This window comes from Balaenoptera ricei, chromosome 20 (genome assembly GCF_028023285.1).
Source record: "Balaenoptera ricei isolate mBalRic1 chromosome 20, mBalRic1.hap2, whole genome shotgun sequence".
Taxonomy (NCBI): domain Eukaryota; kingdom Metazoa; phylum Chordata; class Mammalia; order Artiodactyla; family Balaenopteridae; genus Balaenoptera; species Balaenoptera ricei.
This window is the reverse complement of record NC_082658.1, coordinates 61843205-61869878: the sequence shown is the minus strand read 5'-3', so window position 1 is coordinate 61869878 and position 26674 is coordinate 61843205. Positions and strand designations below refer to the sequence as shown.

At 45.6% G+C, this 26674-nt stretch overlaps 1 protein-coding gene across 4 annotated transcripts; it reads left to right on the top strand.

The window, feature by feature from the left end:
• Positions 1-31: 31 nt before the first annotated feature.
• TTC19 (tetratricopeptide repeat domain 19) lies at positions 32-26080 on the top strand. Of its 4 annotated transcripts, XR_009499671.1 has the most exons (11): positions 32-265; positions 345-463; positions 2267-2377; positions 2835-2873; positions 3656-3712; positions 4026-4087; positions 6253-6347; positions 21508-21662; positions 22832-22994; positions 23552-24153; positions 25220-26080. XR_009499671.1 is itself a non-coding variant. In XM_059908108.1 (10 exons), exons 1-10 carry the CDS (start codon positions 82-84, stop codon positions 23683-23685), a joined length of 1119 nt encoding a protein of 372 aa, XP_059764091.1. In that variant the 5' UTR covers positions 32-81; the 3' UTR covers positions 23686-24329. The 4 variants fall into 4 exon arrangements, 3 of the variants coding, with proteins under 3 accessions (XP_059764091.1, XP_059764092.1, XP_059764093.1); XM_059908108.1 differs by lacking the exon at positions 25220-26080 and having other exon boundaries at positions 23552-24329; XM_059908110.1 differs by lacking the exon at positions 25220-26080 and having other exon boundaries at positions 40-97; positions 23552-24329.
• The last annotated feature ends 594 nt before the right edge of the window (positions 26081-26674 follow it).

The window sequence follows — 26674 nt, the reverse complement described above, 5'->3', positions numbered from 1 at the left end:
GACGCCGGGGGCGGGACTTCCGGGGGCGGGACTTCCGCGGCCCGGGCCGCAGACCGCAGTCCGCAGAGGACTCGGGCGATCATGTACCGGCGCTTGGGTGCGGGCTTGGCCCTAGGCCTCCTGCGGGTGGCGGGGCGGCGGGGTCGGAGCCGCTCGGCGCGCCTGCTGCCGGGTCCGGCGGGAGGCCGAGCGCCCGTGGCGGTCGTGCCGCCGTGCCGAGAGGCGCCGCGCGGCCTGGGCCCGGGCCTGCTGCCGCTGCTGGCAGGTGAGGGGCGCGGGCCCGCGGGCTGGGCGGGCCGGGCTGGCCGGGCCGGGCGCGGTGACCTCAGCGCCCCTTCCCGCAGCGCTCGCCTGGTCCTCGAGGCCCGCCCCGGCGGAGCAGGAGCGGGAGCGGCAGGGCGCGGGCGGGGCCGCGGCCGGGGACGCCGAGGCCGAGATCATCCAGCTGCTGAAGCGAGCCAAGGTGAGGGCCTGCAGTGACGGTGACACCGGTGGACGGAGGCCCGGAGTCTCCAGTGCAGGTGGAGGAGGCGCCGGGGGCAGCGGAGTTAGCCAGCGTTGGGGGTGAGAGCGCTGGTCGGGAGAACTGTGTACACGTGTGGCGTCCTGATGGTGCAGTTTAATGCGGGCCGTGCGCGGTTTGGTCCTCTCTCTCCCTCTCCTCGGGTTATCGCGTCTCTTCCATTGGGCTGACTGCCGCCACCTGGCCAACAACGTCCACACTGATGCCCGCAGACTGCGGGGTGTGCCGACGTGTCAGCTCCTCTTTGGGGCTTCACCTGCCCCAGACTAACCCCTGATCTTAAGTGCCCCCCCGCCGACACCTCCCTTCACCATCTCCTCTTTACTGCCACCTACCTAGTTTTCCAGCCTGGACGCTTCATAGTCATTCTTAAAACTTGTGGTCCCTACCTACCACCTCCTGATATACTTAGAGTCCAGCAACAGATCCTTTTTGGATTTTGCCACCAAGTCCAAAATATTTCTCAGATCTGCCCCCTTTTCTCTGTCTCTCCTGCTGTCACCTTGGCCACGCTGCTGCAGCCTCCTAACTCCGCGTCTCGTCTGCCCTATTGGCCCCCTGCCACCCAGTCTTCATGCAGCAGCCGGAGTGATTTTTTAAATGTAAATCGGATCGTATCACTTCCTTGCCTATAAACTTTGAATGACTTCCCACAGCATTTGTGATAGAACCCAAACTCCCTGCCGTGGCCTGTGAGGCCCTACACGGTCCACCCTGCGTTGCCTACCTATTTGGCAATCATCGTCAGGCTCGCCATCCTCCCTTCACATCTGTTTCCTTTCATTTTTGAGTTTTTTTTTTTTTTAGAACGAGTTAATTAGTTCTTTTTATTTTTATTTTATTTATTTATTTATCTTTGGCTGCGTTGGGTCTTCGTTGCTGCACGTGGGCTTTCTCTAGTAGCGGCGAGCAGGGGCTACTCTTTGTTGCGGTGCGTGGGCTTCTCATTGCGGTGGCTTCTCTTGTTGCAGAGCACGGGCTCTAGGTGTGCGGGCTTCAGTAGTTGTGGCTCGTGGGCTCTAGAGCACAGGCTCAGTAGTTGTGGCGCACGGGCTTAGTTGCTCCGCGGCATGTGGGATCTTCCCGGACCAGGGCTCGAACCCGTGTCCCCTGCATTGGCAGGCGGATTCTTAACCACTGCGCCACCAGGGAAGCCCTTGACTGGTTTTTGAAGAACCATTTTCTTCAGCCTGTAGGGCCTTTGCTCGTTCCCTACTCTCTGTTTGGGTCATTTTCCTCACAGTTCCTTGTTTGGTTGACTCTCTTCCTTCTTACCTCAGTTTAACTGTCACTTCCTTGGAAGGCTTCTCTGACTTCCATTCAGGGGGACCCCTTATTGTTCCTTGCTGTTGCTTTTCTTCCTAGCTTTTATCATTAGTTGTCATTAAGCTTACTTGTCCTCCAGGGTCACTTCCAGCCTGCAGGAAGAGAGAAAGAGGATGTAGGGCCAGCAGCTTCCTTATAAGATTTGATAAAAAGTGCTTACATTCCTGCTGCCTGCATTTGTTGGCCAGAGTTTTGTCATGTGGCCAAACAGAGCTGCAGGGGAAGCTGAACTCCCTGTCACCATTGTAGACATAATGCCTGGTGCATAGTAGGAATTCAGTCAGTATGTGACGAATGAATGAATAACTTCCTTCTGTGTGTTGGGATATATAGCTGTACCCACCTCCGTGTGGTAGCACAGGCATCTGCTTTCTTTATATTTCATTTTCTGTTATTTTCTTTGTTTTCTCTTTTCAGTTGTGCATCATGAAAGATGAGCCAGCAGAGGCAGAGCTAATTCTGCATGATGCTCTTCGTCTTGCCTATAAGAGTGATAACAAGAAGGCCATCACTTACACTTACGATTTGGTAACTCCGCTCACCAGTCTGAGCCGTTGATGATGAAGGGTGGATGCAGGAGAAGGGTGTTAGGCTCCTGACTCATGTTCCTGACCTGCAGCAGGCCCTGAAGCTCTTTGGTTTTTGTTTTTACTAAGTTTTCTTTTGGTTTCAATTTTTATTACTCTTGGGGTGTCACTTACAAGACGCCTCAATCCCAGACAAAAAAGAAATGAATATCACTAATATTTGTTTCTTCAGTGAAGAGTGGGTCTAGATTTGGTTTGTCATCATCAAAGTCTGTGGGCGTATTTGTTCTCACACCATTGCTGTACTTTGCTACTGGCAGATCAGTGACATACTTTTCTCTCTGGACTATTTTTTTAGCTAGAGGGTGAAAGCAAAGGGGAGTCTTCAGCTTAAAGGTTTTGAAGTAAGTAGGAATACAATGCTCTAAACTGAAAAACAACTTGTAATTAATTTTCAGATGGCCAACTTAGCATTTATACGGGGTCAGCTTGAAAATGTAAGTAAATCACTTTGTAATGTCGTGAATTTGTGAAGGGGTAGCCTGAAGGAACCTCTGTTAGTAAGGGTACAGGCTAAGCTGCTGTAACAAAGAGACCCCAAAATAGAGTGACTCAAATAAGAAGGAAGCATATTTCCCTTTAATGCATTAGTCCAGAGGTAGCTAAACCCTGAAGATGGGTAGGTACCTCTGCTCCATGAAGTGGCCCAGAAGCCCAGGTTCCTTCTGAGATATGTCCTCATCTGCGTAAGAGAGCTGGCTCACCTCCAGCCTGCAGGAGGGAAGAACGAGAGGATGGAGGGCAAGCAGCTTCCTTATAAAATACGATTTAGAGATTGTTCACATTCGTTCTGCATGCATCTCTCGGCCACAGCTTCATCATATGACCACACCTAACTGCAAAGGAGGCTTGGCCTGGTAGAAATTGAGGAGAGTCTAACTAAAAAGACGGAGAGGAGGGTGAATACTAGGGGATAGTTTCCAGTCTCTGCCACAGTGGGTTTGGAAGGGAAGTTAATTTCTGAAGTTGGTTTCTACTCATCACAGAATAGTTTTCAAGGTGCCCAGAGGATGTGCAGTCCTGGTATTTTGGTCTGTTTTCCCACCACAAGGTTACCTTTCTCTTTGTATATGTGAGTGTCAGTGTGTGTGTGTGTGTGTGTGTGTGTGTGTGTGTGTTGTGTTTTTCAAGGAATGGTACATCAGACTAGTACTTAGAATCCAGGGTCATCTGGATAGGGGACCCAAATAAAACAAAAATCTTTTCCTTATGCTTTTAGGCGGAAAAACTTTTTAAAGCAACAATGAGTCACCTGCTTGGAGGGGGCATGCAACAGGTAAGGGCGTGATGTAGGATTGCTCCCTAGCTGAAGCAGTTTTCAAAAGTCTTACTTCCTATAAACTCCACCCAGCCCCCACGTGTGCTTTGGCCAAAGAGTTGGAATTCTTTTTCCCTAAGACTGGTATAAAAATTGCCAGTCTTTCATTCATGCAAAAGCATGGTACCTGAGGAATTCACAGTTGCCTGATTGCTCCAGAAGTCTAAAGACTATGGCTTTCAGGTCAAAGTCAGTCTACAAGTTGATCTGAAATATTCCATGAGCAAATTTTACTTGTTATGAATTTCCTTCATTTTCCTTTTCCCAACAGGAAGACAATGCAATAATAGAAATCTCTCTAAAGCTGGCCACTATTTATGCTGCTCAGAATAGGTAAGTATAGTCAGAATCTAGGCGTGGAAGCAGCCAAGGAGTAGGGCTGTGGGCCAAACTTTGACCCTGGGATGTTGCATACTTTTCATTTACCTGCTAATCACCTGGGTCTCCAAAACTTAGGTGTCGCACTCATAGCGCTCCGTCCCTCATCTTTGAAATCTTGAGTCTTTTCTGGGTTTGCCCCTGCTGTTTCCATTAGCCTGCTGAGCGGGACATGCAGCCCTCATACCTTTGGCTGCACCGTGACAAATCTAGTCAAGTTTTCTGTTCCTACTTGAACTGGGAAGGGAAGTTGTACTTAGAACCTTAGTTTAGCTTTTCCTAGGAGAGGAGGGAGCACTGTAGAGGCTGCTGGGGATAATGTATTTTGCTGGTTTAAGGATCAGCAAACCAGGAAGTTAGGTATAAAGTTAAACGATGAGAGAGTTGCTGTGGGAGTGTCTTAGTGGCTAGCTCAGCAGGCAGCTTTTAAAGCCCATAGAGATTATCTGGTAGCTAGGTTTTAGGAAGCAATACCTAGGAGTGGAGGAGAGGCCTGCAGGTGGGACCAGAAAGCAGTGCTGAGTTAAAAGTGTTAGATGAGTCTAAGTTGTTACAAAGAAGGAAGAGTCTGCGGGTACACAGGAAAGGCTTTGGGGACAATCCGGGTGTGTGCCGTGGATGAGAGAGGCCTGGTACCTTCCTTCTCTAGGTGGGGTTCAAAGAAGAAACCCGAGGATGTAAGCAGAGAGCTCCTCTAGAGAGTTATATTTTGGGGTAAATTTAAGGAAAGACCTAAGTAAGCCTGGCTTTTCCTTTGCTTTATCGTTGCTGCAGAAGGTGGGTACCAGAAGTTTGGAGTGAGCTCAAGCCTGGTGCTGTAGGAAGAGTGCCCACTGAGGCCGGGGGCCCTGCCACTGGTCCCTGCTGCTCTAGTCAGCAGCTCCTTCGTTCTCAGCGGGACCCAGTCCGTCTCCTGGCATTTGGTTGGGCACTAGATGGGCCAGGGCCTCTGAGGGGCTCTGACTTCGAGTCCTTAGAGGAGCTTTGCGGTTGGTCCATGCAGGGGAGCGTTGCAGCCTGGTCAGTCTCCCTGGACGGGCGACCAACAGGACTAGCTACGGGTGGGGTATGAACTCCCAGGGTAAGAAGCAGCCCAGAGGTAGTAACAGTGGAGGGTAAGACACATCCGTAGTCTCTGAAGAGGTGAACGCTGTGTAGTACCCACTAGTAGTTCGCCTGGAAGTTACTCAAAAGTGTTTTTTAATTTTGATTTATTGAGAAACGCATGAGACCAGGAAATGTGTGGCCGGGTCCTGAGGCTGAGGAAGGCTGATACGAGTTGGGAGGGGTCGTTGGTAGACATTTTGCTGTGACTCAGGATGCCTTGTGGGCAGCCCCCCCCGTTCCGTGCCCTGATCCGATAGGGTCCCTCCTGCCAAGGTTTGGTTCTTCTGAGAACAGTAGAACAGCGGGGTCATCTGGCAAAGCACGAGAGGAGAAGAGGTGAGCTTGGTAGTGCCACCTGTGGTGAGAAGCTAAGAGCCAAAATGGAAGAGCAGAAACCAGGGCTGAGCTTGTGGATGGAGTCAGAGTTTATGTCGTGTTTCTGTGCGTCTCTGTAGAAACCAGCAGATGACCCTTGTTCTGTCCAGAGTCAGTCTCCCTGCTGCCTGGGTGCCCTCTCCAGTTGACTGAGGTCCTGAGAGTGGGGCTAAATGCCTTCTCGTGCCCTAGCTAGGAGTTCCATTTCTGTAAAGGAAACTTGCATCAGAGACCTGCAGCTTGGGAGGAGTGTAGAGCTAACAGACCTCCAGAAACTGAGTGAGGTCAGCAGTTAGAACCCTTACTGCAGGGGCCCTCGCCTCCGTTGGTAGCGCATCACTTTGAGCAGGGGTGAGGCTCTCACGTGGAGGAGCTGACCCCTCTGAACTGTGTTAGTGGGAGGTGAGGGGACGGCTGCTCATGTCGGTTATTGAAACTCTGTCCTAAGTTAACGTTAATTAGGTGACCAGAAAAAGCCCAAACTCTTGAGAAAGGGCAGATTGACACCTCTTAGAGACTTTAAACAAAATTCCCTCTTCCCGTCTTACACTTGATAATGTAAACCTGAGCTGGAAAAACGAGGACAGAAGAGCGCTTTGTGAAAGGTGTACAGCTGATTGATGCTCTTTGCTTTACAGGCAGGAATTGGCTCTTGCTGGTTATGAATTCTGCATTTCAACTCTAGAGGAAAAAATTGAAAGAGAAAAGGAATTATCAGAAGACACTTTGTCAGGTAGGGAAACCTGACTATTTTTTGGACAGTTGCCTTTTTTGCCACAAAGGGCTTCACTCTTAGGCTGCGGTAAAGGAAACAGAAAGGTATCTGAATTGGGGGAGGGAAAGTTACTCATTTTGGAAGTTGTGGCTGTTTCTAAGGTCTCAGAGGGTTTGGAATTAGATACTTTCTTTAAATGACTTGACCACTGGTTGTTGTTGTTTTTTTTAACCCCGTGGTGACGTCTTCATAATATATCTGTTGATTTTTATTATATATCGTCTCTGGAAAATTGGGGAGCAGAAAGGGAAGTTTTTTCTCTTGTCTCTTGGTTCAGCTACCAGTCACAACGCTAATTAACTAATTAAGTACCGTTGGTCCCCAGTGTCCACCAGATATGAGAGAGGAAGCGAAGCTCATGTTTTGCCTGTTTGTCCTCATTGCTGAGGGAAGAGCATGAAGAATCATGCTGGGAACAGAATGGGGTGGGCGGGACGCTCTCTGGCTCTCAGCCATTTGGGTTCCTTCCTCCCTCCCTCCCTCCCTCCCTTCCTTCCTTTGTATCGTTGATTTACAATGTTGTGTTAATTTCTGCTATACAGCAAAGTGACTCAGTTTTACACATATAGACATTCTTTTTTAATATTCTTTTCCATTATGGTTTATCCCAGGAGATTGGGTATAGTTTGCTGTGCTCTGCAATAGGACCTTGTTGTTTATCCATCTAAATGTAATAGTTTGCATCTACCAACCCCAAATTCCCAGTCCATCCCTCTCCCCAACCCCCTCTCCTTGGCAACCACGAGTCTGTTTCTATTTCACAGGTAAGTTCGTTTGTGTCAGACTTTAGATCCCACATATAAGTGATATCATATGGTATTTGTCTTTGTCTTTCTGACTGACTTCACTTAGTATGATAATCTCTAGGTCCATTCATGTTGCTGCAAATGGCAGTATTTCATTCTTTTTTATGGCTGAGTAGTATTCCATTGTATATATGTACCACATCTCCTTTATCCATTCATCTGTCAATGGACATTTGGGTTGTTTCCATGTCTTGGCTATTGTGAATAGTGCTATGAACAGAGGGGTGCGTGTGTCTTTTCGAATTATAGTTTTGTCTGCATATATGCCCAGGAGTGGGATTGCGGGATCATATGGTAGCTCTATTTTTAGTTTTCTGAGGAACCTCCATACTGTTCTCCACAGTGGCCGCACCAACTTACATTCCCGCCAACAGTGTAGGAGGGTTCCCTTTTCCCACACCCTCTCCAGCATTTATTTGTAGACTTTTTAGTGATGGCCATTCTGACTGGTGTGAGGTGGTAGGTACCTCACTGTAGTTTTGATGTGCATTTCTCTAATGATGTTGAGCATCTTTTCATATGCATTCGGGTTTCTTAATGTGGGTTGACGTATTGGGAATTTTCAGATTTGACATTCATTCAGTAGCTCTGATTTCACACTTCCTCTTTGCCTAGAGCTAGCATGATGCTAGAGTTACAGCAGGCAACTCTGTTGTCCCTAAAGCAGTACATATGGCCTCAAAGAGTTTTCTGTACGCACGGGTCTTCCAGCTCTCGCTTGCACATAGCTCAGTTTTCCTCCTTCATACTCCACTGAAGCCCCCCTTATTAAGGTCACCAGTTCTCAGTCCTTATCTTACCAGCTCTGCTTATTAGCAGCTCAACCTGGGTGATCACTGTCTCCTCCTGGAAACCCTTCATTCGCTTGGCTCTGGGACACCTCACTGGTCCCTTGCCCTCCCCGGGTCACCTGTAAACGTAGCGGGCCTCAGGGCTGTCTTTGGCCCACTTCTGTTTTCTCTCTGCCCTCACACACTAGGAGACAGCAGTTAGTCCCATACCTTTAAATGTCAGTTTTACATCTTCAGCCCCCGCCCGTACGTGAGCTGCAGACTCGTGGGTCAGATTGTCTACCTGACATCCTGATCTGAATGCCTAATGGTCATCTCACACTTAACATGTTCGAAATGGGTCTCTCTTTTTTTTTTCCTGCATTGATTTAACTTTTTTTTGTTGACGTATAGTTGATGTCTAATGTTATATGTTACAGGTGTACAGTATAGTGATTCACAGTTTTTAAAGGTTATACTCCGTTTGTAGTTATTGTAAAATATTTGCTATATGTTCCCCATGTTGTACAGTTGTACAGTATATCCTTGTGGCTTATTTTGTAGCGAATAGTTTGCACCTCTTACCCCTATAAGTGCCCCTCCCCGCCGACATGGGTCACTTGATTTCTGCCCCTCACAAACTGGTTTCTCACAAGGCAGCCCGTTTTGTAAATGGCACCACCATTCAGCCGGTGCTTTGCCCAAGAACCTAAGCATCATCTGTGATTTCTTCCTCATTCCCTACGTGTAATTCTCCAGCAAGTTGCGCTGAATCAGCCATCAAAATGCATGCACGCCACAGCCGTCTCACCCTCTTGCCCTACCGCTCTGGTCCAGGCCGTCACTGCTTCTTGCCTGGACTCCTGTAATCGTCTCCCCACAGGTTTCCCTGCTTCCCTTCATTCCCTCAGAGGATTTACTGTCCGCCCCCACCTGCCTGTTTGACACCGTCCTTCCACCTTCACCACCCGGCTCTTCTCTCACTGTCGTACGTTCCCAGCTCAGTGCCGCCACAGGGCCTCGTACCTGCTCTTGTCTCCGTGGCCAGTGGTCTTCATCCAGGCCTCTGCTCAGGGGGCCAGCCTGCCGGCCGGTCTTCCCACCTCTCTCCTCCCCTGCTTTGTCACCCTGGGAAGCAGGTGTGTGTGTGTTGTGTGCTTGTATCGCTGCTAAAGTTCATTTTTGTTCAAGCGTTTTTAGTGTCTGTCTTCCCTATCAAAGAGGGAAAGAGCCTTCATCTGTTTTGTTCACTGCTAAATCCCTAGGACCTGGAGTAGTGCCTGCTACATGATTGAGGCTCAGTAATAATTGCTGAGCGAAAGGGCAAAAGGCCCAACAAACACTGACAAATGTCAGTGCAGTGGAAGTGCTTTGAAGAAATTCACAAAAGATGTAAAAACAGGTTCTACCTGTCAAAGAAGTCATTTTTGAACTATCCACACCCTTGCTATGTTTCATTTATACATTGACTGTAGACAGTTGCTTAAGAGTATAAAGCAGTCTTTTCTGACTCCAAAAGCAATACGAGGGTGTTGAAGAAAATTTCAGACAGCATTAAGAAGAAAATAAAGATCACTCATAATTGTATTAAGAACTCCTGTTTATTTTTTGGTGTATGTCTTTCTAGGCTTGTTTTCCTCTAGCTATTTACATTTTAATAAGCAAATGAGGAGTCACACTGTACATGACTTCTTTGTAACCTGATTCTGTTTTTTAAATTGGGTCTCTTTTTTTTAATAAATTTATTTTATTTATTTATTTTTGGCTGCATTGGGTCTTCGTTGCTGCGCACGGGCTTTCTCCAGTTGCGGCGAGCAGGGGCTACTCTTTGTTGTGGTGCACAGGACTCTCATTGCGGTGGCTTCTCTTGTTGCAGAGCACGGGTTCTAGGCGTGCGGGCTCAGCAGTTGTGGCACGTAGGCTCAGTAGGTGTGGCTCACGGGCTCTAGAGCGCAGGCTCAGTAGTTGTGGCGCATGGGCTTACTTGCTCCGCGGCATGTGGGATCTTCCTGGACCAGGGCTCGAACCCGTGTCCCCTGCATTGGCAGGCGGATTCTTAACCACTGCGCCACCAGGGAATCCCTGTAACCTGATTTTTTAAAAATTTAGTAGCATATGGTGAAAGCACTTCCTTTTCCTAGGTGAAGGGAGTCTTGTCAGAGCAAACTAATTTCTATTATAAACAAGATTTTTACCTTTTACTAGTTATACAGTAAAGAAAACATGTTACATTGTTTTGGTTTTTTTTTCCGGCCAGGCCACACAGCTTGTGGGATCTCAGTTCCCCCACCAGGGGATTGAACCCGGGCCATGGCAGTGAAAGGGCTGAGTCCTAACCACTGGACTGCCAGGGAATTCCCATGTGCTACATTGTTCTTAATTTAATTTTTTTTCTAAAGAAATATAGTCCCTCTCAGTTTTTAAAAAAATAAATTTATTTATTTATTTATCTATTTATTGATTTACTTTTGGCTGTGTTGGTTCTTCATTGCTGTGCGCGGGCTTTCTCTAGTTGCGGTGAGTGGGGGCTACTCTTCGCTGCAGTGCATGGGCTCTCATTGCAGTGGCTTCTCTTGTTGCGGAGCACAGGCTCTAGGCACACGGGCTTCAGTAGTTGTGGCTCACGGGCTTTAGGCACACGGGCTTCAGTAGTTGTGGCTCACGGGCTCTAGAGCGCAGGCTTGGTAGTTGTGGCACACGGGCTTAGTTGCTCCACAGAATGTGGGATCTTCCTGGACCAGGCCTCGAACCCGTGTCCCCTGCATTGGCAGGTGGGTTCTTAACCACTGCGCCACTGGGGAAGTCCCTGGTAACTGCTTTCTTAAAGATAATAATCTATCATCATTATGTGCTTATAATATATTAATTAGTATATACTTGGGTTTCTTTTAATGTTTTCCATTCTGATTTATTCATCTGATGACTCATAACAGTATATGTTGTCTGAATTAGGTGATATCATTTGAGTTACATGGTGATACTGGTCTCACACATACTTCTTTTGGAAAATTTTTTCCCATTTGGTTTTCACTCAATTTCCACATGAATTTTAGGTATTTTTCATGTGAATTTTAGATCTTTTTGTTCACTCCCCAAAGTGCTTTGAGAATGAATTGTTAGATTTGTGTTGTTTATAAATTAGTTTGGGGAGGTTGCCATCTGAATTTAGTTAGCATTTGACTACAAATAGCAAAAAATTTCAACAAAATTAAGTTTAGCAGTGAGGACACTATTATGTCATGTGACTGGCAGTTCAGTGAAAGGGGGCAGTGCTTTATGGCTCACTGAAGTCCTGAGGGGTATGGTCTCCCCATCCTCACTGACACTCTCAGTGTGCTGGCTTTCTCTTCACGCTTTCCTTGTGGTTGAAAAGTGACTGTCAGATCCCAGGAATCTCATCCAGAAATGACAGCGTCCACTTTGCATGTTTCTCTTAGAATCAAGGTAATTTTTCCTAGAAGCCCCCCCGTAGATTTATGCTTACTTCTTGCTGGCCAGATTGGGTTATATGGCATTTCTAACCCCGTCCTTGGCAAGAGAAGTGGCATTAGCATGATTGGCTAAAACTGATCAGGACCCATTCCTAACAGAGGTTCGGAACCCCATCCACTTGAATCATGTGAGGAAGGTGGCTGAGACCAACGGCAGCTCTGCTCTCATCACGCCGTCTTCCCATTCGGGGGCGTGGTCTGCTTCTGCTTACAGATCTTTTCAGGTAGATCTGACAGCTGTTTTGTTACATTTGATTCTAAATGGACACCTTACTAAACTTATTTGCTTTTGAGTTGATATTCACACTATTTCCAGATATATAATTAAAGATTTGGGAGGTCATGATAATTGTCTTTTTTCAGATAGTTATACTTCTGTGTCCCTACTCCCTCCCCTTATTAAATTTAGTTCATTGGCCATAACCTCAGAACATTAAGTAACAGTGGTGCTGGACAACTTTGTCTTGTATCTGATTTGGTGTGAGACCGTGTGAGAAGATGTATTATTATGTGTGGAGCAAGTCAGGCTTGCCGGTAACTGGTTAATTGTTTGGTATGCTGCTGGGTAATAGTTAATGCTCATATTTTATTTAGACTTTCACATTTATTTTGTTTTGTGAGATCCATAGTGTATTTCTTGAGCTTCTCATCACAGGATTGTATTAATGTGATAAAATGAATTGGCATGCTTTCTGTGTTTTCTGGAATAGGTGTGGGGTATTACATGGAGTGATCTAGTCCTTGGAAGCTGTAGGATCTATGAAAGCACATGGCTCAGATCTCCTTTAGAGTTGATTCGCTGGCAGCTTTTTTTCTTCTTTCTTCGGTTACTTATACTTTTAAGTTTCTTCCATTTTCTTGAGTTGATTTCAGTACCTAGGACAGTGCCAAGAGCACAGCTTAAATAAATACCTGTTGAATAAGTGAATGCATGGGTGAAAGAATTTTGGAGACCTGTATTTTCCTGGAAGAAACTTACTTAGGAATTATATTTGTAAAGCATAACTTAACAATATTCTGTTGTGTATTCAGGATCATATTCCTTTCCCAGTTTTTAATTTTGCGGATTTATTTCCTTTTTTTAAGAGAGTTTTCCCACTGATTCCTTCCTCCTCTCCTTGAGATGAGAGTTTCATTCATTTTCATAGTTTCAGTAAAACACTTCTGGAGAGTTGAAGTATTTCTGGTGGCATATTTGGTTTCATGAGTGCCTGAAGTCTGGCGCCTGGTTGGAATTCCGGCTTTTCCACTTGGAAGGGCAGTGGGACTAGACAAGTTGCTCATCCCCTCCTCAGTCTCCTCATGCATACAGTAAAGAAACAGTAGAACGTGCCTTACAGCATTGTTATGGGGACTGCATGCTCTAGGACTGAGGCTGGGGCTCACTGAGGACCCTGAAGGAGGCTGCTGGAATGCGGTGCATCTGCTAACCTGGTTTATCAAGTGCTTTAGCGCCTCTGTGTTTACCGCTCTTAATTATGAAGGGCCTTCCTGACTCTTTTATTCATAGTTGCTCCTGGTTTTTGTCGATTTTGTTGACCTTGTCAAAGAGCCACCTTTTGGTTTCATTTTCTCTAATTTTTTTGTTGTTTTCGACCTCCCTTATTTCCACTCTAATCTTTTATATCTCTCCTGCTTGCTGTGGGGTTTATTTTGCTCTTTTGCTAGTTTCTTAGGTAGAAGATTAGGTTGTTGATTTAAGATCTTTCCTAATGTAGGCATTTACAGCTATAAATTTCCCTCTACTGTGTTAGCTGCATCCCATAAATTTTGGTATGTTGTGTTTTTATTTTCATGTATCTCAAAATATTTTTAAATTTTTCTTGTGATTTCTTCTTTGATCTTTTGGACATTTTGGAGTGTGTTGATTAATTTCCATATATTTGTGAATTTCCAAAATTTCCTTCTGTTGTTGGTTTTTAAGTTCATTCCATTATGGTCAAAGAGCATGCTTTGTATGATTTCAGTCCTTTTACATTTTACTGAGACTTGTTCCATGGCCTGGTACGTGGCTTATTCCGGGGAATGCTGCGTATGCACTTGAGAAGAGTATGTCCCTTAGCCGCTGGGAGACGTGCTCCGGAGACATCTGTCAGGTCTGGTTGGTTTACAGTGCTGTTCAGCTCTTCTGATTCTGTCTAGTTCTAGACAGAACTTTCGTTTTTGTGAGTTCTTTCTTTATACATATTTCTATGCTGTATAGAGCCCCGGATATATATATCTCTTCATTGTGAATTATCCTGTCATCAGAAAAGTGATTTTTTCCTACTTAAGGTATTTGTCACAAACTTTAGTTTTACATTGTTGACTGTATTTTACTCTTAAACTTTCTGAGTAATTTTGTTTTCAGTATGTGTTTTGTAGAGGGCTGTGTTTGGATTTTTTTAACCTAATCTGAGTATTGTTGTCTTGTGGTAGAGAATCTTAAAACCTATTTAAAGTTAGAATTGAAAGTGATATTTGGTCTAACTTTTTACATTAAAAGCTTTCCATTTTTGTTATTTCTTATATTTTCAAGTCCCTCTTTTTTTTAAAATAAATTTATTTATTTATTTATTTTTGGCTGCGTTGGGTCTTCGTTGCTGCACGCGGGCTTTCTCTAGTTGTGGGGAGTGGGGGCTACTCTTTGTGGCGGTGCGCAGGCTTCCCATTGCGGTGGCTTCTCTTGTTGCAGAGCTCGGGCTCTAGGCTCACAGGCTTCAGTAGTTGCAGCACACAGGCTCAGTAGTTGTGGCACACAGGCTCTAGAGCGCAGGCTCAGTAGTTGTGGCGCACGGGCTTAGTTGCTCCGCGGCATGTGGGATCTTCCTGGACCAGGGCTTGAACCCGTGTCCCCTGCAGTGGCAGGAGGATTCTGAGCCACTGCGCCGCCAGGGAAGCCCCTTCATGTCCCTCTTATAGGGACGATTTTCTCACTAAACCTCCATTTATATTTTGAAAGGAAGGCACATCTATGGTCTCCAGTTCTATTCAAGGGTAACCTGAAAATTTCTAAAAGACATATTTGACTCAGAAAAAACATTCTGTTTTCAGTTTCTTCTGTAAGATGAGGTGACTACAATTTAACATTCTCCTACCTCTCCCCACTTGTTTTTTCTCTGTGATCTGGAATTTTAGATCTAGTGGGACTTTTTGCAGAGAATTCTGAGGCCAACTTATTTGCCTTTTTTTATATATATATATTAGTTAATCAATTAATTAATTTGTTGGCTGTGTTGGGTCTTCATTGCTGCACACAGGCTTTCTCTAGTTGCTGCGAGCGGGGGCTGCTCTTCGTTGTGGTGCGCAGGCTTCTCATTGTCGTGGTTTCTCTTGTTGCAGAGCAGAGGCTCTAGGCGCATGGGATTCAGTAGCTGTGGTATGCGGGCTCAGTAGCTGTGGCTCACAGGCTCAGTAGTTGTGGCACATGGGCTCAGTAGTTGTGGCTCACGGGCTCTAGAGCGCAGGCTCAGTAGTTGTGGCGCACGGGCTTAGTTGCTCCGTGGCATGTGGGATCTTCCTGGACCAGGGCTCGAACCCGTGTCCCCTGCATTGGCAGGTGGATTCTTAACCACTGCACCACCAGGGAAGCCCTGCCTTCTTTTGTAGATAACCTGTTTTCTCCTGCCTGGTTACTTTGTAGGTGTCAGAAGCTTTTTAGCATAAGGTTAGGGGGTTGGTCTCTATGAATTTTGTCTGGTCTGTGGTGACCCTTCATTTTAAAATCCAGTTCTCTTGAGCTTCTGTAGTGCACCTTTGATTATTGCTACAGTTCTGCTTTGCTGTGGTTTTTTATTCAGGAGTGTCGTTTACCTGTATGTTGGACTCTTTCTTCTCTGTTCTGTAGTATAAATTTATTCTCTCCTCTCAGGTTCTTGTCTGTATTTTGGGAATTTTTCCAGTGTGTATTCCATATTATTGACTTATTCAGAAAAGTCAGTTCTGTCCTTTTCTTCTTCTGGTGCGTTTTTGTTTTGTTTTGTTTTGTTTTTTTAAGATTTCAAGCAAAAATAAAGAGTGGAGACTTTAACAAACACCTGTACACTTTCCCCGTAGCTTTGTCAAGTCTAAGTATTTTACCATATGTGCTTCAGGTGATGATTGGGGCAGGGATGGGGGAGTTTAAGCCCCTGCGTACTCCTGCTTGATGTAACTAGCAGGTAAACCATCTATTTACTTGGTTTTGGTCTTTATCATTCTTATGCCTGTTTATTGTATACATCAATAAACAATACGTTTATGTTTTTAAACTTTTTATGGACTAATATGTTTTTAAACTTTTTATGAATGGCATCATACTGTACAATTGTTTCTGCAGTTTATTTTTTCACTTATCATATTGCAGAGATTTATCCTCATTGACACTTAAAGCACCAGGGTTTTTTGGCATAAAGGCCCTGTTCGCTTGCCACGCTGTCTGTCTGTCCAGAAGGGGTGACTTTCTTTACTTAGTCCCTGGGGTGGGGGTGAGGGGTGAGGTTGTGCTTTTTTTCCGTCCTGGAAAGGAGGGACACAGCTAGAGGTGGCCCTGACACCCTTGTGGGCGTGTACTCACTCCTCCTGTTGATGGACATGCAGGTTCTACCTGTTTTGCTGTAGAACATAATGCTTGGGCCTGTGTCTCTGTGCACACGTGCAGGATGTTCCCTAGGGGTATACCTAGGAGTGGAATTGCTGGGGTGCAAATACTAGACATTACCAAGTCGCTCATCAGTGTGCTTTTACTGGTTTACATTTTCAGTGGCAATGTGTCAGCATTCTTGTTGCTCTGTATCTTTGTTATTATTGGACTCAAATTTTTGGATGATCTGGTGGATATGATGGAGTGTCATTGTGGCTTCAGTGTATGTTTCTCTGATTACTAGTGAGATACAGAACATCTTTTCATGTATTTATTGGCTATGCAGATTTCCTGTTCTGAAAACTGTCTCTTTATCCCCTTTGCTTATTTGTTTGAAGCGCTGTCTTTTTCTGAATGATTTGTAAGAGTTCTCAGCTTAATGTCTTTGAGCATCTTTTTTTGAGCATCTATTTTGTTGGTTACATTATCTCTTTGTGACCTTGTCTTTGCACTTTAGGGCATTTGACAGAGATTGAATGATTAATTCTATTGAATGTAATAGAATCTTTTGATATTTTCCTTTATAGTTTGTGTTTTCTGAGTCTTGTTTAATAAAATCCTTCACTCTTCTAAGGTCAGAAAGATAGTCTCTTCTAAATATTTGGCTTTTTTACATTTAGTCTTCAATTACATGGAATTTATTTGTAATATGGTGTGAGGTAATGATATGATTCTTTCCTTCCCTCAAGCACGGATTTTAGCTCAGGACTGTTTTATTAGTGCATCCGTTTCTCACTGGTTTGTAATGACGTCTCTGTACTGAGCTTTCGTAGATATATGCCGTGTTGTGTTGTTACTTCTGTAATTAAAACTTTTAGTTTTATTGTATCTTCTATATTTAGTTCAGTACCTTCACGTTTCTAGTCATTTCTTTTTATATATGTTCGTTCATTCAACCAGTCAGTCAAGAAATAACTGATAGAATGCCTGTGACATGCCAGGCGTATTACTAGGCACTGAGATACAGCTGTAAATAAAGCCTGAACGACGCCTCCTCAATTTCTAGTGGAGGAAGAACACACAATAAACACTATCCACTAACTTAATAACATATCCAAAGATGACAAAGGGCTACATAGATAACTTTATGAGGAAATACGTATTTAGGGGAGGGGTCGGGCGGTACAGTATTTTATAGAGGGGTCAGGAAAGGCCCGACTGGTAAGAAACCTGGAGAATGGGAGGGAGTAAGCCAAGTGGTCATCGCTGAGCAGAGTTACAGGCAGAGGAGGGGCCGGTGCCAGGCTCTGAGGTGGAGCATACCTGGCGTCTGAGTCAGCATTTGGCCCTACTTAGCTTATAGTCTGGGATCACTCAGTTATCTGGAGGGCAAGACCTCCTTTTTATTGTCTGCTGATTTCCATTTCTGATGCATCTTCAGGCTTACCTACTTGGGGTTATAAATTCATCTTCAGCGGGGTTCGAGAAATGAGTCTCCAGGCTGGTTTTGTTTGTTTCTTCCAGGCGCTCGGGTCCGAGCCTAAATGGATGGTATAGATCTGGACATCACACTGCGTGTGCACAGGCCTGTGATACAGCTTTCCCCACGGTCACTGTTCCCTTCTAGATCCCGGCTTGGCCATTCAGGCTTCTCTTGCAGCCTCTGGGGAACATCCTGGTTTCATGCAGGGGCTTCACATCTAGTTCTCTGTTCTGCACAAGGTGAAGAATCCAATTCTGGATTCAGAGACACTCAGGCCACCCACAGAACCAACCAGAACTGGGCTTCTCCTGCATCAACGCACATGCTTTCCACTTCGGGTTTTAGTTTATTTCTGATTTCTGGCCCTTGGGATTTCCTTCTCTCGGGAACTCAGCTGTACACGTAAAAGGATATTTGTTATAATTTATCTAATATTTGAAGCAGAAGGGTTTTCAGATTATCAGTCATGTTACTGGAACCAAAAACTCCTTCCACTGATCCCATTAGTGGTCTCAGGAAGTGCCGATGGGGTAATCGGTTAGGTAATGAGAGATTCAGCTTAGCAGAAATTCTAGGATGGATGTTCCTCGAACATGGGTGGCAAACACCTTTAGGTTCAAAGACCCTGTAGACTTTCCTAGATTATTATTGGTGGTGGGTGGGGGAGCTAGATGCCTGTGCTCACGTTTTCGTAAATTCGAGATGCTCTTTTTCTTACTGATGGGGAGTCCCTATTCCTGTTTTTCTAAGTGCATATAATTGTTCCAGTAACTTACCAAACTCCTTTTAGTCTGCATTTATGCAAGCCTAATTTGATATACTGATACGTTAAGTAGACTGAGCCACTCTTGGTATTCCTGGAACAAAAACTGCTTGGTGCATTTATCCTTTGTGCATTTGAGAATTCAGTTTGCTTATATTTTGAGTACAGATTTCTGTGATGAATCTTGTTTGTTTCATAGACTGCTTTTAGGTAGCTCATCTTTTTCTCCTAGGAATAATTTGTGAAAAAGAACTATTTACAACTAAAGTTTGAAGAAATAAGTATGCTTCCCTCCCCCCTCAGATTCCAGTAATCCTTTGGGGGAAGCTCTGTATAAACGATCCCAATTTATTTCTCAGCTGTTATTAGGTTATCTGATTTGTTCTTGTCTAATTTCTAACAGTGTTTATATTAATATTTCAAAGAACCATGTTTTAATTGTTATTAGTTAGAAGAGGAACTCTTTTTGGTACTTTACTAAAGGTATGAACTTTTAACTTGGCAGTGGGCTAAAGGTTTTATTATGGAGTCTTTTTATTTCTCCCTTGGTCCTATTTTTAGAGAAGTATATTGTTTAAAAAAATTTTTCATTTTTTTGTTAGTACGATTTGAATGTGCTATGAATTTAAAATGTATTTTCTTCTTAACAATGACAAAATATTACAGCTAAAATTTTACCTCATCAGTTATTCTTTCTAAAAAGCTTTACTATCTTTTCTGCCATTCTAGTTTAATTTCCATTATGGATATCAGGGGTAATTTTCTACTAGAATTGTCACTTTATTCTTGTACTTTTGAGTTACAGTGTTGAACATATTTTCTAATTGTAAAATGTAAAAAGAGCATGCTTTTGTTAATGTAGAAATATCTAAAGAGAGTTATTAACACACATTCCAGAAATATGATTCAGTAGTCACGTTTGAAACATACAGTTTCCAGAATTGGAATAATTAATTTATACATTGTTTTGTGATAGTTTTGGTATATGGTAAATATTTTTGTTTTTAAATGTTCTCCAAGAACATGGATTTTAGCGTATCTGTATATTCTCAGTCTGTTACAAATAGCTTATCTCCTTGGACCTTTGTTAGTAAGTGAAGAGAGCACAGAGGTTTGTCGGTCTTTACCTGGACCTTTGTCCATTACATTATCTCCCAATAGTGTGGATCTTAAACTGCTGCTGATTTTATAAGCTTTTGCTCAGCATTTTAAAAAGAGTGCTCATAGTGAGATATATTTTTCCGTTTCAGCATTTCCTTTTAATAAACATGGTATCTTTACATGTGGTATTTATTTGGTGCCATCTTATGTTTTGCTTTTTTATATTGGTTATATTTATCCATAAACTTATATATACTTTCTATATTTATAAAAATAATTTTCATCTATATTTTTGAAAATAAATTTGTAAGGTGTGACCTATTTAAAACTACTCCCAATTTGATTTTAAGAAAATGATTATCATTACCCTTTGTATATAACTAGGCCAAAGTAATAACTTAGGATTTCTACTTGAAGAAAAACATTTTTTTTTTCACTTTTACCTTCAGATATTATTTCAGTAGGTATTTTTACTTGCATTGTTTTATGTAAACTGTCTCATCAATAACTGGTCATACTGTTACTTGGTAACATAGTCTTTAAATTCTCTATCCCATTTGTAAGTTTTCTGAAACTTGGATGATATGGAAGGAAAGGTATTTGGTGTGAATACCTTTGCTGGTAAAGAAACCTGTCTGAACCCTTTCATTTGGGTGTCTAATAATGGTGTTACAGAAGATTATCTGAGGGAACCTCTTTTTCAAGTCCTTTGTGTAAACATTTACTTTCAGCTGAGCTGTTTGCAAAATTTCCTGTGATCTAGTTCATCACCATTGCCACATTTTTTTGTATCATCTCTCCTGAGTCTTTACTTGTGCAGGTTGCTTTTAGATACTGGTCCCTAGGTCTGTTCTCTGGTTCTTCTCACACGGCATTAGGTGTTTGAAGTTTGTTCTTTTTCAGACGTCATGTAGTCAATTCTTGCGTGTGTTGGGAGGTGCCATATCATTGCAGCCTTTTACTGTTCTTCAAAAAATGGATTAGCTGTTCTTTAAATTTGGCTCGTGACTTTCCATTTCAGGATTCTGAGTGTTCTCTGGTTCCTTTCTGTATGTATGTAGCTATTTTCATACCTGAAAACTTCTTCATTGGCCCTAGACTTTTTCTTGTTGTTAACTTCTTCTTCTTTGAGTTTATCTTCACCTGGTTCCGCTAAATAATATTAGATTAAAATTTGAAACTAAGTGTGGACTCAGACGTCATTTAATTGGATATTGCAGTATTGTGTTTTATAAGAAATATGTATTTGGTCATTCAGATGACGAAAAATATCTGGTCTTTACTCATAGTTTCCCAAATCCTTGGAATTTCCTAGGTGTTGGGAGTGATTTAAAGTGTCTTTTGTTATGTTAATGAGGTGACTTGGACTGCACCTAAGGACGGGCTGGTTGCAGGTGGAGGCAACCAGGAGATGAGAGGGTTGGAACCTTCAGTCTCAGCCCCGACCTCGGGGGGGGGGGGGGGGGGGGGGGACGGACTGGAAAGTGAGTCAGTGGCCAGTGACTGAATCATCTGTAATGAATGAATGAAGCCTCTGTAGTGAAGCCGCTATCAGCATCCCAAAGGATGGGGTTTGGGGCGCTGCTGGGGCAGTGGCGCCTGGAGAGGGCAGGGAAGCGCCAGGCCCTTTCCCCACACACCTTGCCCTGTGCCTCTTCCATCTGGCTGTTCCCGAGTTACAGCCTTTTATAAACCAGTGATGTAGTCATCTGTGAGCCACTCTCGCTAACTAATTGAACCCGAGGGAGGGAGTCCTGGGGAACCTCTGATTTACAGCCAGTTGTTCACAAGCACAGGTGACGACCCGGACTTGCGTCTGAAATCGGGGGAGGGGGTTAGCCTGTGGACTCTGGGTGGATGGTGTCAGAATTTACTTGGATTCTTAGATACCCTGCTGGTGACCAACTGCTTGTTGGTGTGGAGACGCTCCACCCCTTCCCCAACACACACGGGCGGGTCCAGGAGCCAGTTTAGATGTTAATCCACCTGAATTGTCACCTTTGTGTAGCGAAGTATAAGGTTAGGAGCACTTCTTTAGTGACGTGAAACAATCAGTGTGGGTCTTGGTAATAAGAAAAATGATCAGGGCAGCTTGGCCACGTCTCTGCCTCACTTTCTGCACTGTACTTGTTACATCCCAGCACTGCTCTTATTTCCTTCCTAGTGGAAGAGAAAGCCAACACCCACCTCCTCTTGGGCATGTGCCTAGACAGCTATGCCCGCTACCTTCTGTTCTCCAAGCAGCCATCACAGGCACAAAGGATGTATGAAAAAGCTTTGCAGATTTCTGAAGAAATACTAGGAGAAAGACACCCACAGGTAAGGGAGGAAAACAGAAGGACTGTAAGACAAGGTTTCAGAATCCAGAAATAAGAAATGGGGACAGATAGTCAGCAGGTGGCCCAGGTACATCCCCCTCCTCGTGCCCGACCACCCCTCCCCCCTGCGCCCAACTGCTTGTTTCTAGAAGGATTTGAGGCTGCTGCTGAGTTACTGGGTCTGCCCAGCAGGGCTTACGTGAGGATTGGTTTGCGCAGCACGGTATTTTAGGTACTGAATCTTATGAAAATCTTACGAGGAACAGGTTAACACATGCAGGTCCTCACCTCCTGAGCCCCACCGATAAAATGCCAGGGGAACATAGGGGGAAAAGGACGGTGGGACTGCATTAAACAAAATTAAAAACCACTGACATAGAATTTAAGCACAGCATGCAGAGCCTCCTGTTAGAACGGTGAACACATTGAATTGAAATCATCTGTTTTGTCTTAAGAGGTAAGAAATGGGTCCCTTTGTGAATGCTTGGTACCCCCCAGCCTAGGACATGAAAGTTCTAACTGGACTGCACATGCCCCAGGGCTGCGAGCAGGGCAAGTTGCTGGGCTGTGAGTTATCTTCAGGAGCGGGGGTTTAGAGCACCCCTTCACGGGGCAGCGCTGAGAAGTAAGAGCACGACAGACGTGGAATTCGAATCACCAGGTGCTAGAACCGGGGCCTGAAGTGGAGGCGGCGGTGAGGCCCGCCGCTCTTAGCGCCACAGCGTTTTGTAGACTCGGTGGGAACTTTTGCAAGAGCAGTGGCGGGTCTCTTCTTCTTCCTGAAGGACAGGAGGGACATCGTAGTACAGTACGGCTCCGAGGCCGGCTTCTCAGGGGTGCTGAACCTTGAACAGAAGGGGATCAGATTCTGTCACTTCTTTTTGCTGTTGTTGTTCAGTTGCTGCTTCTCCTTTGATAATTAGTTAGCTTCATACGTAATATTCACCCTGTTACCTAGTGTCTAGATTTGTATCATTTTCCAGAGGGTCAGGCTGATGCTGTGCAGTGGGAATGATCAGTGCACCCGACTTGCTGACGCCCTGACCTTTGCTGGACTGCCAGGCAAGGCGACCCCTTCAGTGTACCCACAGTTCGTCAGACTCCACGCTGACTCTCGAGCTGTGGAGGTGTTTGCAAGCAGCAGCCGCCTGTGCTTCCTCCCGCCTGTAGACCATCGTGCTGCTGAGCGACCTGGCCGCCAGCCTGGACGCGCAGGGCCGCTCGGACGAGGCCTGTGTTCACGCGCAGAGGGCCTCGGACCTGGCGAGGCAGGGGGAGCACCCCGAGCTCCACGTGCTGCTCCGTAACCTGGCTGTGGTGCTGCTGCACGGAGGTGCGGGGCGCGGGGCTGGGCGGGCGGGCCGGCCTCGGGAGGGGTGCGTGCTGTTGAGGGGGCAGTGAGGACAGGGTGCTCCCGAACCCACGGGCCAGTGGGGACAGACGCAGGGGAGGCGCCGTCGGGCCCAGCTCACGTCCCGCCTGTCGTCCTGCCCTGCCGGCCTGTCAGGCACATCGAGGTGGAAACGTCTGCCGTGGCACCTTATTTCTGTAGTGCTTTACAGGTTTCTAAATGTTGTCTCACGCGCAGCTTAATCTGTTCCTCACGGAGCTCGTGCGACAGGGCACGGCAGCTCGATGGGCATACTCTGCCATTCTGCTCAGAAACCTGCAACGACAGGTCTCTCACCCGAACCACCGTGGGCGAAGGCCTTAGCCACTGGAGTGTGCCAGGAAGGGCTCCGTGAGGTCCCGGGTGCCACGGGGTGAAACGAGGCCACGTGCCATGAACTAGACTTGTCCCATCACTTGTGCTTTCTCTTCACAATCTCTTTCAGAATCATGGTGAAACATACATTTTCTTTACTCTTCCTTCTCTCCGGGTTATTTTAGAGCGATACGCACAAGCAGAAGAGGTCTACCGGGAAGCGCTGAAGCGAGCAAAGCTGAAGAGAGATGAGGTCTCTGTGCAGCACATCAGGGAGGAGCTGGCCGAGCTGTCACGGAAAAGCAGACCTGTGTCGTAACCTTCCCAAGCTCTAGACCCCTCTTTCTTTGTTGTGGGGAATTTACAGTAACAAACACCTCTCATTCCTGTCCCAGTGGCACCCTAATCAATGGCTTAAATCCTTTGTCCTTGATACTCAAGTCCCCTCCACTGAGCCTTGCTGGGGGACAAGCTGTACACGCTGTGTACACTGCTGCGTTTGCTTTGCGAAGAAAACTTGCCCCCCCCACCTGACTGATTTTGCTTCTGCGGACGGGTGTCGGTTAATGCTTTCCGTTGCAGCAGACGGCTGGCTGGTGAGGTGCTGTCCATGTTGGTCCGAGAATAACTCTAGGTTGAGAGGGGCCAGTTTCCCTCTGGGGTGGGGTCTGCTATTTCAGCCAGGCATCTCTCCCATAAGATTTTTGTCCACTGATTGATTTGCTGCCTTCTCTTATCAATACCTGGCAGACCAGAGCTACCGGTCTCATGGCAAAGGGGGATGACGGTGAGTTATTTCCTCTTATAATCTATCTCCTGAAGCCCAGTGTGGGACTTAATGCGTAAAAAAGTAGTATCTTGGCTTGCCAGCAGCATGAAGTTTTAAAGTGGGAATAGGCACTTGAAAGTATAGCGCCCACTTGATTGGTTATAAATAAAAGCGAACTGTATGTTTTGTGTGCACCATCTGGTCCTACACAAGTGTGAAAAGAGGAGGAGGGCAAGGAGTGACGGCGCCCTGCACCCCTGCTCCCTGAGCATTCACCCTCTGCAGCCGGTCACGGGTGTCCCCAGGCCCTCTGACCGTGGGGCCCTGCAGGTGTCGCGCTGAAAGCCGCCCAGTCGTTGTGGCGTGTCCCACTGCTGCTGTAGAGGAACCAGTGCCCTGGACCCGAGCTCAGGCTTTTGGAGTTTGGGTCTCAGTATCCTCGTCTGTAGTGAGAGTCTCTCTTAGGCCTGGGAGCATGCATTTGGCGGATGACCTTACCTGGATAGGCCGCTGTGTTGAGAGCTTTATCACACTGCCTCAGAGTATGTAAAGTACACAACACAGGGGGCATCGATGGTGTTTTCATCCCAGCAGTTTTGCGGTTCTTCTAGGTACCACGAAGGAACCCTGTTGTTGCTGGTATGCCGGTGGCGGTGCCGGTGGCGGTGGCGGGGAGGGGTGAGGGTGGGGGGTGGGGGGATAAACTGACAGTTGGGTTCCTGTGTACATACTGGGAGAATCCTTTCATAATAAACTAGACACTCTGCAATAATAGTGTATGTATTCCATAATCTTTGAGTTTCTCATAAAAAAATAATTTACTAAAGAGTTAGTTAATAAAAGTAAAATACAGGGATTAGACTAAAACTATCATCTTAACATTGCGGATGTATCCATCTTCCCACTTTAATCACTCAAGTCTGACTCTGGAGAGACAAACTTTAACTCACGTTGAGTTTCAGTGCAACCAGTCTTCATTTATTAGTGACTTTAAAAAATTGTCAACTACTCACCTTCTGCATTGAGAACGTTTTTACCTTCTCACAGTTGCAGGAGTCACTGAAAGGGAGGTTTTTCGCTCCAGGTTTCACTGGGAATTTCTGAGCCTCCTCGGTGGCGCGGCGCCCGGTCCCGGAACGCCCGCGGGATTTTTCCAGAAAGCTCCTGTGCACGCGCTGCGGTCACTACAGGTCACTGCACTGAGGCAGCAAAACGAGGAGGACTGGCCTGCCACTGACGGGGCTGAATCCAAAGGTGAACCGTTCGCAGTAGCACGAAAACTTGAACTATCTCACTGGAGCTTTCAGGGCGTGGATAGTTGAAGATAGAATCACCCAGCACACCCACGTTCAAGCACGACGCATCTTCTCCTCATGAACACACGGTGGACACCGGCTGGCTGTCACAGTTCTGTGAACCGTAACTTCGTTCTGGGGGCTAAAAGAAAGCCACTTGCCAGGCTGTAGCTTCAGAACCCTGGGGTCTCAGCCCGCAGCATCCCACCTCGGTTCACAGCTGACTTGGCCAGGTCACGTCACGCCGGGGTGGGCCTCCACCTCCCACGCGGTCTGCCCCCTCCGCAGGCCTGCACTCCGTCCTGCCCTTGTTCTGAACCGAGGCGGGACCGTGGGTTTTGTCTCCCGTTGCGGGATCTCTTCTCCAGGTGGCGGCAGGTGAAGTAAAACAACTTGCACTGTGATGAGGAGGGGTGAGTGGTCAACAGCCGCTCCCTTTGGGTCCTGAGTGGAGCTGCACAGGTGACGCACAGGGCTCTGATCTGACGTGTTCTCAAGAACTAGTCATAGAAAAATACCAGCATCATCTCTTTGGGACTGTTGACAAATAATTAAAATCTAAAATATTACTAGTACCTAAACAAAATTTTAAGCAAAAACCTTAAGTTACTGTTTTTCATTCACATTAAAACTTTTTATGTATTTATAAAGTCGTACCAGCTTTCCAGGTAGTAGGGATTTGACCACTACACCTGATCTAAAGCTTACTTTGAGGACCTCAAGCATACGCAGGTGTACAGTTCCCTTGGCTTCAGACTAGTGTCGGTCTGTGGCCCTGTCTTTGTTGCTTATTTAACCGTGTGGGCAATGTACTGAACCTGCATCCACATCTACAAAAAGGGGACAAGGTCCCCTCCACTACAAAGGAGGCGCTTAGTCAGTGGTTGTCGGACACCTGCTGTCTTTAGAGGCTTGACTACTTTTGCTGAAAAGCTCGGGTCTACTTAAGAGTCTATAAAGTGCTAGTTTTTATCATCCTGAGAGACCTCTATCTCGGTGGCATTCCCCCAAGACCATTAGCATCCGTGTGCTACAGAAGGATGCTTCAATGCTATGTTAAAGTTGTATGAAAAAAAATGTTTAATTCAACAAGCAATTATTATTGAAGGGTAAGACTGATCCTCTAGTACCATAATGGGTTTAAAATTCAGTCTTTTAAGTTATTTGCTTCTTGAGAGTCAGTCAGTGAAATAAAAACATCTGGCAAACTCTTGCCCACAAGGAGTCAAAGTGAACGTAAGCAC

Excerpts from the sequence above, each read along its gene's own strand:
- TTC19 (XM_059908108.1), top strand. The coding sequence starts at position 82 with ATGTACCGGCGCTTGGGTGCGGGCTTGGCCCTAGGCCTCCTGCGGGTG. Across the intron at positions 2,874-3,655 it reads TACGGGGTCAGCTTGAAAAT|GCGGAAAAACTTTTTAAAGC; the intron begins GTAAGTAAATCA and ends TTATGCTTTTAG. Across the intron at positions 6,348-21,507 it reads ATCAGAAGACACTTTGTCAG|TGGAAGAGAAAGCCAACACC; the intron begins GTAGGGAAACCT and ends TTTCCTTCCTAG.